Source organism: Trachurus japonicus, chromosome 4, assembly GCF_045865225.1.
Source record: "Trachurus japonicus isolate A0001 chromosome 4, Traja_1.0".
NCBI classification, from domain to species: Eukaryota; Metazoa; Chordata; class Actinopteri; order Carangiformes; family Carangidae; genus Trachurus; species Trachurus japonicus.
This window is the reverse complement of record NC_140910.1, coordinates 5327802-5342139: the sequence shown is the minus strand read 5'-3', so window position 1 is coordinate 5342139 and position 14338 is coordinate 5327802. Positions and strand designations below refer to the sequence as shown.

General features: G+C 41.4%; 1 protein-coding gene across 1 annotated transcript in view; it reads left to right on the top strand.

The window, feature by feature from the left end:
• LOC146988326 (AP-1 complex subunit mu-1) overlaps positions 1 to 9332 on the top strand; it is a 34695-nt gene extending 25363 nt beyond the window's left edge. The window contains exon 12 of the mRNA XM_085773512.1: positions 8870 to 9332. Coding sequence (XP_085629638.1) covers positions 8870 to 8892 — 23 coding nt within the window. The 3' untranslated portion in view covers positions 8893 to 9332. The remainder of the gene's footprint in view (positions 1 to 8869) is intronic.
• Positions 9333 to 14338: the final 5006 nt, after the last annotated feature.

The following is a 14338-nucleotide window of genomic DNA, read 5'->3' as shown; positions in this document are numbered from 1 at the left end:
TGCAGTTTCTACCATAGATACCATTTTTTAATGTGCTTTCCCCTGTTAGCAACTCAGGACAACCTCCAGCTCAAAGGTCAAGTAATGACATAGTGGAAATGCCATCCATTCATATTGAAACCACAAAGCTACCTATTATAATGACTCGTGTCCTGCCAGCTCCTCTTGATCTTCAGTAGAACACGGCTGTCACAGAGCATGTTACACAGACAACAAAGAAGGAATGAGGATATAGTTTTTAGCATGAAGTGAGAGAACGGTTCAGCTGCTCTGAATTTCAAATAGTGTCATGCAAAAGTTTCATCATATTAAAGGTATAATGTGTAGGAATTACCCCCATCTAGCGGTGCAGTTGCATATCGGAACGTATTCTTAAAGTTGCATTCATGTGAAATCAGGCAGACCACAGACAGACAACAGACGCTGCATGTAACAGGATAAACAAGCGTCTATGTAAACAAGTGGTCCGCCAGCACGAGGCAAAACAATACAGGCGTGACAATATGTTGTCATGGTGATGTGGTATTGTTTACCTGACCCACGTTTTACCGGCTTTCTCTCGTGGAGTAAAATGACATCTGGTTGGTTTGCCGACGGCCGTCTGCCTGACTGCACCTGAATGCAACATCAGTGCCTCCGTCCTTCCTCACACTATACAGTGGTGACAGTTTTAACAGGCCGAGCCGACAGCTCCGCTGAGTTTCCGTGGTTACCTACGGTCACGCTGCCACTCAACGTAAAAAATGACGATGCAACATGGCAGCCAAGGTTCGGCGTCGCCCACTAATGTATTTGTAACGACTTGTAACAACTCATTCTAAGGTACGAGAAAGCTTTCATTTGTATGCGGGTGTGATTCGACTTCAGTGAAATACGTATTTATGAAAGCAATATTTGATTTTTGCTAATAAAAAGCCAAATAAGTTACATACTGGGGCTTTAAAGTCTGATTTCAGTTCACATCATTTTAACATTATCGTGGAGAGCTGTTTCCCTCTAGTAAAGTACTGAGGGAACCACTACTGCACTGTTTCAACTAGGATTTTACCCTGCAGACGTCCTCTAGCTGCTGGAGCAGCACCGTCACATTCATGTAGACGCCTCTGATCCTGGTGTGGTCAGTCTGCGTGATTGGCCATGCTGCTGCTGCCGATGGCACGTGGGAGATGTGTGTGTGTGTGTGTGTGTGTGACGCCATGGTGACGCCAGCCTAATAAACCCGTGGTTTCACCCCTGAACCGTCAGTGCTTTCTGCACCTCACAGAGCACAGAGTTGTGTGTCTGTGTCTGCGCACAGGAGAAAGTGCCTCGGTGTGTGTGGCTTTGAGACAATAGTCAAGCCAGAACACAAAGTCAACAAAGGGCAGAAATATGAAGAATGTGGAACTACACTTGCACATGCACTGCATATGTGTATGTGTGTGTGTGTGCAGAACACACACAAGAAAAATACAAAACCTCCTGACTTGCAGCGAGGGGGAGAGGGGCGTATTTAGTTGCCTAAATTAAAGACCTCCCGTGAGGTTTTTCAGTTGAAGGACCCCTCTTTAAACACCAAGCTACCAATTACCAGCAGCCTCCAGCCCTACCCATCTATTACCACATCCAGAGGAGAAGTGGGGACCTCAGCTGTCGTCCTCTCCTCCCTTTCATGTTCTCTCGCTCCAAAGCCTTGTAGGAAACCAGTGGCAGTGTTTGATGGTCACAGGACAGGCACTTAAAGCCACGCTCAGGGGGGAGGGGGCGAGCTGCTCTCCATTTATTGTCTGGCTTGGCTCACCGCTACGCTGCAATTAGAAATACACTAACAGACTCTAGGCTGCCGCTAGACCAGTGTGGCTCAGCACACACACAGCAGGTACATCAAGCAGCTTAAAGCAGTGGTTTGTATATGTCACGCCATTTTCCTCTAGGGGCCTCTGGGAAAGACACGTACCAAAGAGTTGACCGACTTATGACATTCAGACCTAAACTGGAGCTTTTGAGCAATAATCCAGATTTGCCACAGCTTGGTTTAACCTGTTTAAGCAGATGTTCAAAGTACTGAGGGCAAATACATTTAAAAAATCATTCAAATTTCAGTAAAAGTCAATGTCGCAAACATGATGAGATTACATGAAATTTAAATCTGCATCTGACTCATTGAGATAAGAGTTGGAGTTTAAAATATAGATGTGAATTTGACATTAGCAGTTGTTGACTCACTAGTTTTGCCAAGAGCTTCACTTCGCCTTTATGACCAATTCAGTAGAAGATGAGAAACGAGGAATTAGAGAGATGGACAGTTAAAGGGTTAGTTCAACATTTTGTCAAATTGGTCCACCATAATCCCTGTCATAGCAGTAGGTTTGTTACCTTCAATTGTCGGTGCAAGCTATTTTTAGAACAGTGGAGCAGAGCTGCGAGCCGCTCAGAGCTACGCTACGGAGGCTAATGGGATTTCTTGGTTTCCCTCATCAAACTCATCAAATACACAATCCAACTACTCCAAAATGCTCTGGTGGACAAGTTGTGACCTGCACATTCACCACGCTATGAGATAATAACAGAACGTTACGAGACTGAGTTGTTTTTGAGGCAAATGCATGAATTTGATTAGTTACTGTAGATGAGGGAAACCAAGAAATTCCATTAGCCTCCGTAGCGTAGCTTTGAGCGGCTCGCAGCTCTGCTCCGCTGTTCTAAAAATAGCTTGCACCGACAATTGAAGGTAACAAACCTACTGCTATGACTATAGTGATTATGGCAATGGGCCAATTTGCCAAAATGTTGAACTATCCCTTTAAATTGAGGAGGGAGAGAAGGGATGATGCTGTGCAAAGGGCCCAGGTCACTGCAGGAGCTGAGCCTATATATGATGTGCGTGAATCATGAGTGCACACACACTGTAATTTAACACTATAACTTACAGTGTTAAATTCAGTCAACTGTTACTGGAGGAATGCTTCATCTGGACAAGAGTAACAAACCGAACAGAACCTAAAACAACAGGGAGATACTCAACTTTCTAATGATGAATACAGCATGTTTTATGAAACTGATTTTGATGTTGATTACTAATATTAACATTACCTAATCAAAAACAGAGGGAGAAGACATAGTTTTGGGAGGCAGCAGGTCAGGATCAGGCTCAAGAAGCGGGATTAAGTAAAGAAAATGTAAAAGTTAGTGCACGTGACTGAATGTTCTTTAGTCAGTGGAAGGCCCCCATAAGTATAGAAGCAGTATGTGTGTGTGTGCGCAACAACATATGGCATCTGGCATGAAACAACCCACAGTTAACAGAATTTGGCAGGTAATTTCTGTAAACTCACTTTTGCATGTTAGCTGAATTAGAGATATGCCAGCACATTTTACTATAAAGCTGTTCTATTGTTTCCAGAGTGCCCCTGGTTACCACTAGCAACGGCGAGAAACACGGAGCTGCCACGGGCTCTGGCTCTAATTGCTCTTAAAGCAGATCTGATTTAAGGCAAATGAAATCCAGATACGCTGGGCTCACAGAGCAGCGAGTTTCACCACTCCCCTGCCTAACCTTAAGCACACAGAGCTGGGTTTCCATAACAAAACCCATGTGTGTTAGTGTGACTGCGTGTGTTATTGTTATCATTACAGAAATCATAGTTTGTGTTCTTTAGGCGGCTGAGTGCAGCTTTGGAACTGTTTCCATGAACACGGCAAACTGATCTCCAGCCTGTATGTACACCTGTGTGTGTGTATGCGTATGTGTGCGCGTTTGTGTGTGTGTGTGTGTGAGCACGCACAAGGAAGCAAGGAAGTGTGGATGTGGAGCCAGACCTTAATCTAAATTCAGAGATTCCTCCAAAGATAAGCAGGCAGTCAGATGTTGCTCAGGGCAAGAAGCCACTAAACTCAACCCTGCTCTGTGTTGGTACACTGTACATACCATGCACACATGCATGTGCGTGTGTCTGTGCACACACATGCCTGTGAATGCATGTGTTTCCTGTTGTGCTCTTATTGTCAATTTTAAATATTTATATTTGCCAGTTGCAGAGCCAAGCATAGCATCAGGCTAACTCAGCTGCAGACAGGAGAAACCCACAGGCTGCTGTCAAAGTACAGAATGCGCTGTGTGAAGCCACTTCAATACATCAATAGATTCAGATCCCAGTCCATAGTTTTTATTGTACTGGCAGCTTTTTAAAGGAGAGTCCAGTAATATTCCCAATGTCATGCCTCCTTTGTGTCACCATCATCAGAAACTGTCACTTCAGATTACATTGTTTTTGTTGTTGGATATAGTTGGATATAGTCATTTATTAGATGAGGTACAGTAGGTACATGAGGTTATAGATACGAACATGTGGCAGTTTGAAAAATCCCGTCACCCACTTAAAATTTTAAAATGCTGTCAACAAGTATGGCTGCCATTTCTACTTAAGATACACATATTTTCCCACATACAAAATCTGTGTGAACTTCAAATTTGGGGCTTTTTTTTTTTTTTTTTGCAAAAAAAGAGCAATTATGAAAATAGTCTTCTTGGGTTTTTCAGTTGCATGTATTTTGTTCAAAGAGTGATGTCCACAGAGGACTTGTGCTTGAACCCACATTTGAAAATTTCCCTTGAAATATGAGGAATATACAGAAATTTGCTGTTGCAATAGCTACCAAAGAAGCAAACACTGGCACATTCTTGACTGAAACCAGCTTCCATTTATGCACTTTTATCTTGTTGGTACGTACAACATACCTACATACATCTCATTGGCAACATGACATTTTTAGCCGGCACCTCCCCATTGTTTCCACAGTGACATAAACTGAGGTGCAAGTGAAATATGAACACAATTAAGGGAACTGAAGTGGAACATGCAGGAATTTGCAGGATTTTGTGGGTTGTGACGGATCATAGTTAACTGTTAAATATCTTGGTCTCACTCACATAATCATTAAAATGTGTTCCCTCCTGACTGTGGAGACAGAAATAAGAATAATCTGGTTATTAGCGGTGGTCTCCCTGCTCAGTACAGTCAAACAAGGAACAGCTTTAAAGGTCCTTATGGTATAAAGTTAGAGGTTCATGTGTGATTCTCACGACTCTTAGCCGTTCTCAGAACTGTTAATGCATTTCTCCTAACACTAAATCACCTGTGAAAAAACCTCTAAAGCAATCAAAACCTGATTCAGGTTTTGATGCGTTCATTAAAACCTGACATCGGAAAAAGAGAGCTGCAGAAAATATCTGTGTTTGAACATATCAAAGATAAACTGCTCTGAGAACTGCATCAAGAGTTGTCGGACTGATGAAATGTCAAGGTTTATTTATTGTCATTCTCAAACATGCTCTCACGTGAAGAGAATGACATTTTCAGGTCTTTAAAAATGAAAAAACAGAGCATTAAAGGGATAGTTCAAGATTTTGGCAAATTGACCATTGCCATAATCCCTGTAATCACAGCAGTAGGTCAATTACCTTTATTTGTCGGTGCAAGCTACTTTTAGAACGGCGGAGCAGAGCTGTGAGCTGCTCAGAGCTACGTTACGGAGGCTCATGGAATTTCTTGGTTTCCCCCAAAAAACCTCATCAAATACACAATCCAACAACTCCAAAACACTCTGGTGGACAAGTTGTGACCTGCACATTCACCACACTATGAGATACTAACGCAACGTTATGAGACAGAGTTGTTTTCGAGGCAAATGCAGTGACTGCTTGCCGAAAAACTTTCCCTGACGGGAACGCGCATCAGCGGTTTTGCATGAATTTACCTCAAAAAACAACTCTATCTCGTAACGTTTTGTTATTATCTCATAGCGTGGTGAATGTGCAGGTCGCAACTTGTCCACAAGAGTGTTTTGGAGTTGTTGGATTGTGTATTTGATGAGTTTGATGAGGGAAACCAAGAAATTTTAGCCTCCGTAGCGTAGCTCTGAGCAGCTCACTGCTCTGCTCCGCCGTTCTAAAAATAGCTTGTGCTGACAATTAAAGGTAACGAACCTACTCCTAAAACTATTATGGATTATGGCAATGGGCCAATTTGCCAAAATCTTGAACTATCCCTTTAAAACCAGGCTTCAGGATTTCTGTAACATTGTGATGTCACAACTAAGCCATCACCGCTCTCAGCCATGCCCCAGGTAGACCACAGAGGTGAGAGTGTCCTCCTGTCCCTCTGCTAGAGATGGAGCTCCATCAGTATCAGTGGAAAAACAAACTGTTCTTCTGCCACTGTTCATCTCTGTTGATCTAATTACTCTTTTATTTCATCAAGACCTCCATCACATTACTCAAACACCTCCACATCTTAATGGCTTGTTGCAGAGTCAGTTATTGTCGAATGAAACAGCTTAAGGTTTGATATAATAACCTCCACAGCTCATCATCTCTGTAGTAACTAGTGTTGTTCACACTGGGCACACAAGTTCACAATGGACATGTGTGGTGCTGTAGCAGCATTTTCCATGAGCCCACATTCACTCATCTTTAAACATGCACTTTCTCTCTCTTCTTGTACTGGCAGGGTCTGTACATGCCATTTTTACTTTAAAACTGGAGCTCCTACATCAAAAACCTCACTAACTGTGGGTGAGTGAATGATGACAGGTGAGATGAGATGACGTGATGGTGGATATGTCTCTCAAAATCAGTCCAGGTCAGGCAGCAGAGAAACTGTGTTCGGGTCCAGGTCCAGACCAGAGTTGGTCTGTTGAGTACGTGTCCTCGAGAGGCGGCTGCTTATGAAAATACCAGGAAGTCAGCAGTTTGTGAGAGACTCAAACCACCTGTTTGGCACCAACAATCATTCCACGGTCAAAGTCACTTAAATCACATTTCTTCCTCTTTGTGATGTTTAGTCTGAACAGTGACTGAACCTCTTCACCATGTCTACATGCTTTTAAGAATTGTCATTGGCATTGGCTGAAGTTTTAAATTAACAAGAAATTGTACAGTGCAGGTGGACATTGTGGGCTACTTCACTATATAAACCTTTTGATTAAGGTCATGTTGCCAGTGTACTGTAAAAAAGCTGTAGTTGAGATAATGGATTCTAACTTCACATATAAACAGGGAGGCACATTCCAGTAGAACCCATCCACTACTGTCAGGGACCAAGCAGTAAGGCTCAAGAACACAGGGTGTGAACATCTAAAGAAATGTTCATTTATTTACAAATTCAATTCAATTTAACAAACTTATTTTTCTTAAGGGCCATGTTAACTTATGCAGAGGCTAGCCAACAGAGATAAAAGCAGGACAAAAACAAACATTTCAATCAATATTACAATTTAATAATAAGATTTCAAATAACTGTCAAACCACAAAGCAAACTTAGAGTTCTAAATTAATTCAAAATATTTAAATCTCAAAGAAAAGGCAGCCTCCCCTCTGGCATCTCCAGGTTTGCCTCCTCCACTTCCTGTCCTGCCACTGTAAGAGGCCATCTTGAATGGTGCCACTTCCTCTTTGAACTTGGGAGAGTTTGCCAGACCCATGCAGGGGGTGAGTTTTAATTCAAACAAAGACAAATGAAAATTCTAACTGCACTCAAATAAACTAACAAATCATCAACAAAGTGTGGCATATGAAAACAAAAGACCACGTGTTGATCATTTTTTGAGATAGGCTAGAAGATGACTAAACTTAAGTGGAGCCATGTGGATCCACACACACAACTACCAAGGGTCTGCTGCACAATGCAGCCATTTAAACAGACTGTGTCCTGTTCAACAAAAAAGGTTAATGTAGATTGGAGAGGTGGGTTCAAGTCACTGTCATCGAGCTAATAATGATGCTTTTATAAACAAATCTGTCCAGCGTTTCTTAATATTTTCCTGTTCCCTCTATAAACTAAATTTAACAAAAATGAAAAGGGAACTTTTATACGCAATAACGAGGGTAGGATAAAGGGGGGAAAAAACCCTAGTTATTGCATAAAAGCCCTGAATAGAACGCCTCAAAACTCCTCTCTGCTCAGAAAACACAAATCTAGCCCTCCCTGTCTCTATCAACACTATGCTTATGTTACATACAACTTAACTGAGGCTCATTAGTGAGGTGAGTTGAGGACATGCTGCCCTGTACCTGAGAGTAGGTGTGTCTGGCATGTGAGCTATGACTACGTAGGTGAAGCAGATTAATGTTCAATTAATTATGGGTCACATAATGTACACACCTACACTCAGGTGCAGGGCAGTATAGATGTCCTCAACTGCTTGATAACTAGCCGCATGCCAGAGATATATTAAGATCACATCCTCACCATCTATCCATCTGTCTGTGTATGTGTGTAAATATGTAAGCTATGACCTCAGGAATCATCTTCCCACCTCTGTTTTATTTTCAACTTATTTGCAATACACTCTTCACAAGACACAGCACGACACTGCCCCAGCTGTCTGATTGGTTAAGGGTGTGTGGCAGGACAAAGGAGGGGCAGGGTTTGAACCCCAGTCTCCCGGGTAAGAGTCATGCGTGCTGACCATTCGACCAAATTTACAGACGTCAAAGTCACATCGGGGGCTTGCACAAAGTTGAGTCAAGTCGCCGATTTTCACAAGTCAAGTCTGAAGTCGTCAAAACAGTGACTCAAGTCCAAGTGGAGTCCAAGTCGTGTGACTCGAGTGATGTACAGTACCAGTACAGATCAGGTCAGCTCTCCTCCTAGTGATGAATGGGTTCATCCTGGTGTCAAAAAAACATAAGAAACACATTTTTTATCAATTAGAATCAAATTCAATGACTTTCATTGATTAGACCTTAACACTACACTATTAAAACTCAACACTACATGTCATATTCTGCCAAACACATTCTTGTTTTGACTTCTGTCTGTGGGCCTGTACTTGTCCATCACCAGCCTTTAGACCTTTGACCATCACTGTGCTTTGTGTTTTGTTTCAGACTACCAGCTGAGGACACAGTAACGCTGCTGGACACATCGGACACCATCAAACACCATAAATGTTGATGAATGAACAACATCACCATCCGTCCGTGGAGAAGAGCTCGGATGTAAACTTGACCAATTTTCAGCAAAACAACAATCAGAGCCTGAAGTCACAGGTTTTATTCTTCACCACCGGTCTACTTTAGTAATCCAATTCAGAGCTGCTGTTTCAAACCAAAGCACCGTTCTTAATCAGGTTAAAGAAGGTCAGTTAACCTGAAACCAAACCAACTTCCTTGGAAACACAGTGCATGAATGCCTGGAGGTCTAAGTTTCTCGGGCAGAGCTTTATGAACCCCTGAGTCTCCGCTCATTTAAATCTCAGCAGTCATTACCAACGTCTTACCTGCTCCACAGAAGTGCTGACTTCATTCTGTGTATCAACAGACGGGCAGAGAAGGCCAATTTACCTCATTTACTTGAGCTGCCGTTGTAGTGTGTAGACGTGCTGTCGCTGGTCTTTTTGTCTTTTCCTTTTTACGTAGTTCTGCATCAGCAGCTTGGAAGACACTCCCCATCTGATGGTAGCGAGACAGAGAGTGAAATCTATCCTGACTTAAGTTTTGTTCTATCTCCTGACATCAGCAGTGATTTCATCTGAGGCTCATTCAGGATCGGTTAAATCAAGTCTGAGACAAGTTGAAGTGGTTTGGACCTGAGTCCAAATGGGATCTGCATCCAGACCCAGTCCTCACCCTGTCACTCACAGTGTGAGTCATACACCCTCTATATCTGTCAGTCAGTCAGTACAGTATAGAGCAGTGACTGACAGCAGAGTAGCTGCTGAAGAAGGTTGACGCAAGCTATGTTCCCATCCACATGTTTTCATGCACATTAAGTTATTTAAAATTTAAAAGGCCTCATGGAAACAGTACAATTAAATTAAATGTCATGAATTGACAAAAAGTTTGTAGCCTACTGTCGATGTCATCATATATTTTTTCTTGATCGATAAAAGGCTTATGTGATAAATGCTGATGGAAACAGTTTTTTGCCAGATAAATGTGAATTACGTCAATTCCGCTGTGTATTTCCAGGTTTCCAAAGACATGACGGGAGTGAAAAAGAAAGATGCAGGTGCCCCATATGCAGAGGCTAAAGACCTCGCTGCAGCCGGTCCCATATGGAATCACGATTCGGGTGATCCTATGCTGCGTGCCATTCCCCCTCTCTCTCTGCCTCCCCATTTCCTGTCTCTCTTCACTACGCTATCAATTAAAGGCAAAAAGCCCAACAAATATACTTAAAAAAAAAGAAAGATGCAGACATGCTTCCTGTGAAGTGTCTTCAACCAAGATCTCCCAGAACAGTTTGAAGCGCTGCCATTCCCAAACCACAGGTAGCCTCCAGTGTTGTGTAGCAATTAGCTAACGCTAGGTGTTTTTTACACTGTTGTCCTCTGGCGATAGCTTGGTATATCCCAATTAGTTGGCACATAAGTAGTGCAATATTTACCATTAGTTGGTAGATGCAATCCATGTTTGCTAAAAAGCTAACTTAACTTGGCTAGCGTTCTTATGGCTCAGTGGTTTCACCAGCTCATCACACTTGGCTTCTATGCACATTTGGTTTTATTAAAATGAATGTAAACACCTTAAAATGCAAGAAATCTATTCTATCTAATACATGAATTTAAACTCACGGTATAGCAGTGGAGGAGGGGGAGGGGCAAATTGGAAGTGAGAGAGGAGTGGTTGCGTTAGTATCGATCTCATCATGTAAGTATTAATCAAGACCGATACCAACACTGGTATCGATACTATCAATATTTTAGATCGATCTGCCCACCACTACTTTCACTGACATTATTCGCATTAATATTTTCAGCGATCTTCAGATCATTCGATTGACAAGTGGATGGAGAAATAGCTACAGTCAAGACTGCTGCTGCTTTCAGATGTTTTATTAGAGAATGTGTTTTGAAAACAGCCACACATTCTGTCATTGTGTTACGTATGGATGGGATTATAGTGAAAATAGATTATTTCCCTTTCTGCCATAGTAATGGAGTGGCAACCTGTCCAGAGTATGCCCCACCCTCCGCTGGGAGACTTCACTTTGGCCACTTACCTAAAGATGCTGAGCTCAGTTCAACCTTAGTTGAGGTTTTGAAGATGTGGAGCACCTGTACCGACTGAGAAGGAGTGACCTTTTTGTCCCCTATTTCATTTGTGAGTTTTTATCTTTATTTATTTCTACAAACACCAGCCTCCTGTCTGACCAATCAATATTTGTTTGCTAGGAGCAACCTGAATGTATCATGCAGATGTCATTTATTTTGAATAGTCTAGATATTTCACTTAAGAAAATGGGTTTGTTTCTGTATTGTCAACTTGATGTGACTTGTTGTCACAGCTTCAACCAAACTAACTGCTGACTGAGTGTCACGGACAGCTCACAAAGTAGTGGCATCCGTAATTTAATAACACACTTGATGTAGAAGTCATAGAGTAAGACAGTAAACACTGTAGTGCCATATACAGCAATAACTAAGACTATAGCTGCCGTAAGTTACATGTCCCTAAAGATCTGTGTATCCTAAATCCAGCAGGTGTGGTCAAACCGTGTCTGTACAAGTGTAGCACATTGTTGGGGAAGACCACTTTCTCATGAGGTGTGCAAACAATGCCAAATATCTGTATTGTCTTAGGGGAATGTTTGTTCTTCCACAATAAAAGAAACATGCAAGACTTCATTTTCAGAAGTAATCCACCGTCCCTGCTCCGAATGTTGCCACTTTGCACAGTGAATAGTGAACTGCTCAGATCTAGTTTGTCTATAGTTTTAAATTGATGTGGTAGCTAATTCTCTTTGTTAGAAAAGATCCCATTAAGTCTATCTGTGGTTGAAATGTCACATGCTCATGTTCAGCTGATCACGTACTGTATGTTTGTAACTTGAATTATGATTATCTGAAAAATCAAACATCAATAAATTAGTTTTATGGACTAAAAAGGGAGGTTGTAGTTGTTTAATGGACTCATAGTATGATTTCACCTCTGCTATTACTGTACCAGTCAGCTAAATGTGACGGGTTTAATCCAGGCTCAGAGACAATTTGCTATATCAACGAGTGTCTTTAGAACAGGGGTGCCCACACTGTTTTGTCTTATGAGCTATTTTTAATGATAATAAATGATCTACCTACATTAGAAAATGATGAACAATAAAGCACACAGATGAATAAAACAGCATGGTGTACATTATATAACAGTGTATAACTGATATTGAGAGAATAATGTAACCCTTGCTATTGCACATAGACATTGACAACAGTAATGCACACAGTGATATACAGTAACCATCAATATTTGACACAATATTTGGAACATTCAATATGTTGATGGTCACCTTGTACTCTCATGACTTGAACTGAATGGAGTCAGCCATGGTTGTAGAGTCGGGACAGGTGCATAGTCCCAAGCAGGTGTCCAAATGATCATCAGAGGAGGAGTGAAGAGATCTCAGACCGGCCACCCTGTGGGTCGATCAATGGCTAAATGCCATAAAGATGATAGATTAATTCATTTTTACTAAACCACAGATAATAGACTAATAGGACCAAACAAAAAAAAAGTTAGGCGATCTACCAATACTACCTTTGCGGCCTACCGGTCCATCATGATCGATGTGGGCACCCCTGCTTTAGAACGATATGGTAAGATCAACATGAAAGTGATTAATTTGCGCCTGTGTGTGTGTGTGTGTGTGTGTGTGTGTGTGTGTGTGTGTGTGTGTGTGAGAGAGAGAGAGAGAGAGAGAGAGGTCAGGTCCTGGGCCACCACCAGACGGCATTGTACAGGCTGAGTGGGAATGTCACACAGGAAGTACTTTCTGGAAAAAGTCAGTTCTAAAAGTAGACAGTATTGTGTTATCATTGTGTTGAAGTGCTCTTCAAGCACAGCTCTGTAATTAAGCGTGACTCTGTTTCCCACATTGAATAGTGCTGTGCACAGAACACTGAGACACAATGTCTTTCAGATACAATGACATTCCCATGGGATGCTCTTTTAGTACTGTAACAATGATTCCACCTGCTCCTGTGTTGTGTTTGATAATAAACTCAATGCAGCATTGTTATTGCATCACCTCATATAAATATATGGATTGTTTGTATGATGACATACAACATACAGTAAAACCCTGCCTTCCCTGCAGGCATCACACCACATAAAATACATTTACAGGCCAACACATTGTTTCTATTCTGTTGTTCTACTTTGCTGTGGTGAGCTTTTAAACAAAGTTTTGAAATGAGCTGCTGCAGTTTTAGGATCTGTGTTTTCTATCTGAGGAGTTGCCCAGAACAGACACAGCACATACACTACACAGTAACAACAACAAAAAGGGCATCATCCAGTTTAAATCCCACCTCAATTCGACTTTTCAACAGCTAACTCATGCCCCAACACTCTCAACTAACCTATTTTTTAACTTTTTATGGATATTTGTGTTTGTGTGACATGACATAACAGCACTTTAATCTAAAAGCAGTCACACATCCAACATCATTTGGAAGGAAGGAAACTCATTTTTAAGATTTTTTTTTTTTTTCAATTTCCTTTATTTGATCAAGAGGGACAATGCACATCAACAACACTCCAACTGTGAATGTACTCAATTCTAGCCACATGGCTAATTTCCATTGATAGTCCCCCTATACTGAAATAAAAGCAACAGACTGGTTTTTGAGATCAAAGATGAACTTTCATACTCAACAGTAAAGTAGTTCAATTTTCAATGTTAAAATGAGTAATGGTGTAGTCAAAGTTTTACAGAGGCTGAATAGCTACATAAAGTCATAATGAAATTTAGATTCTTACTTGAAAAAAACAAGAAATACATGTTTTAAAAAAAACTGTTGATAAATTAACTGAAATCAAGAGAGACTTCATTCTCAGTCCATTTTATTTTCAAAAAGAGGAAAAAATGAGAGCTGTGACTTGAGCTATTCGACCCCATTGTGATGTGATGGCGTGTGGAGTATGAGGAAACTACTTAGTTTTACAACTGCCTTTATTAAATGTCAGGCTCATTTTACTGAAATGCATCACTGAGTTGACTGTTTCTGATGTTATCTGTGGTCTCACTGTTTACTCAGCCATGTGTGGCCATTACTGCTGCCTGAATGCAAACAAGCAAGAGCTCATTAGTCTCCGTCACCTCTGATAAGCAGCAGCAGCAGCAGCAGGTGTTTGTTTTCTGAGAGTTCAACTTCCCTGAGATTTTTTTGGATCACAAATATCTTCAACACTTCAAATGACAGAGGATCAACTCACCTTTACATTTCAAAATGACATCTGCTTGAAAGGTTTCCCTCAGACTACACCAGTGTGTTGACGTGTTGAACGTGTTCAGTCAACACACACGGCCCGGCAGCTGCTCATGTCACACTTCACATGATATATGACAGTGACAAAACA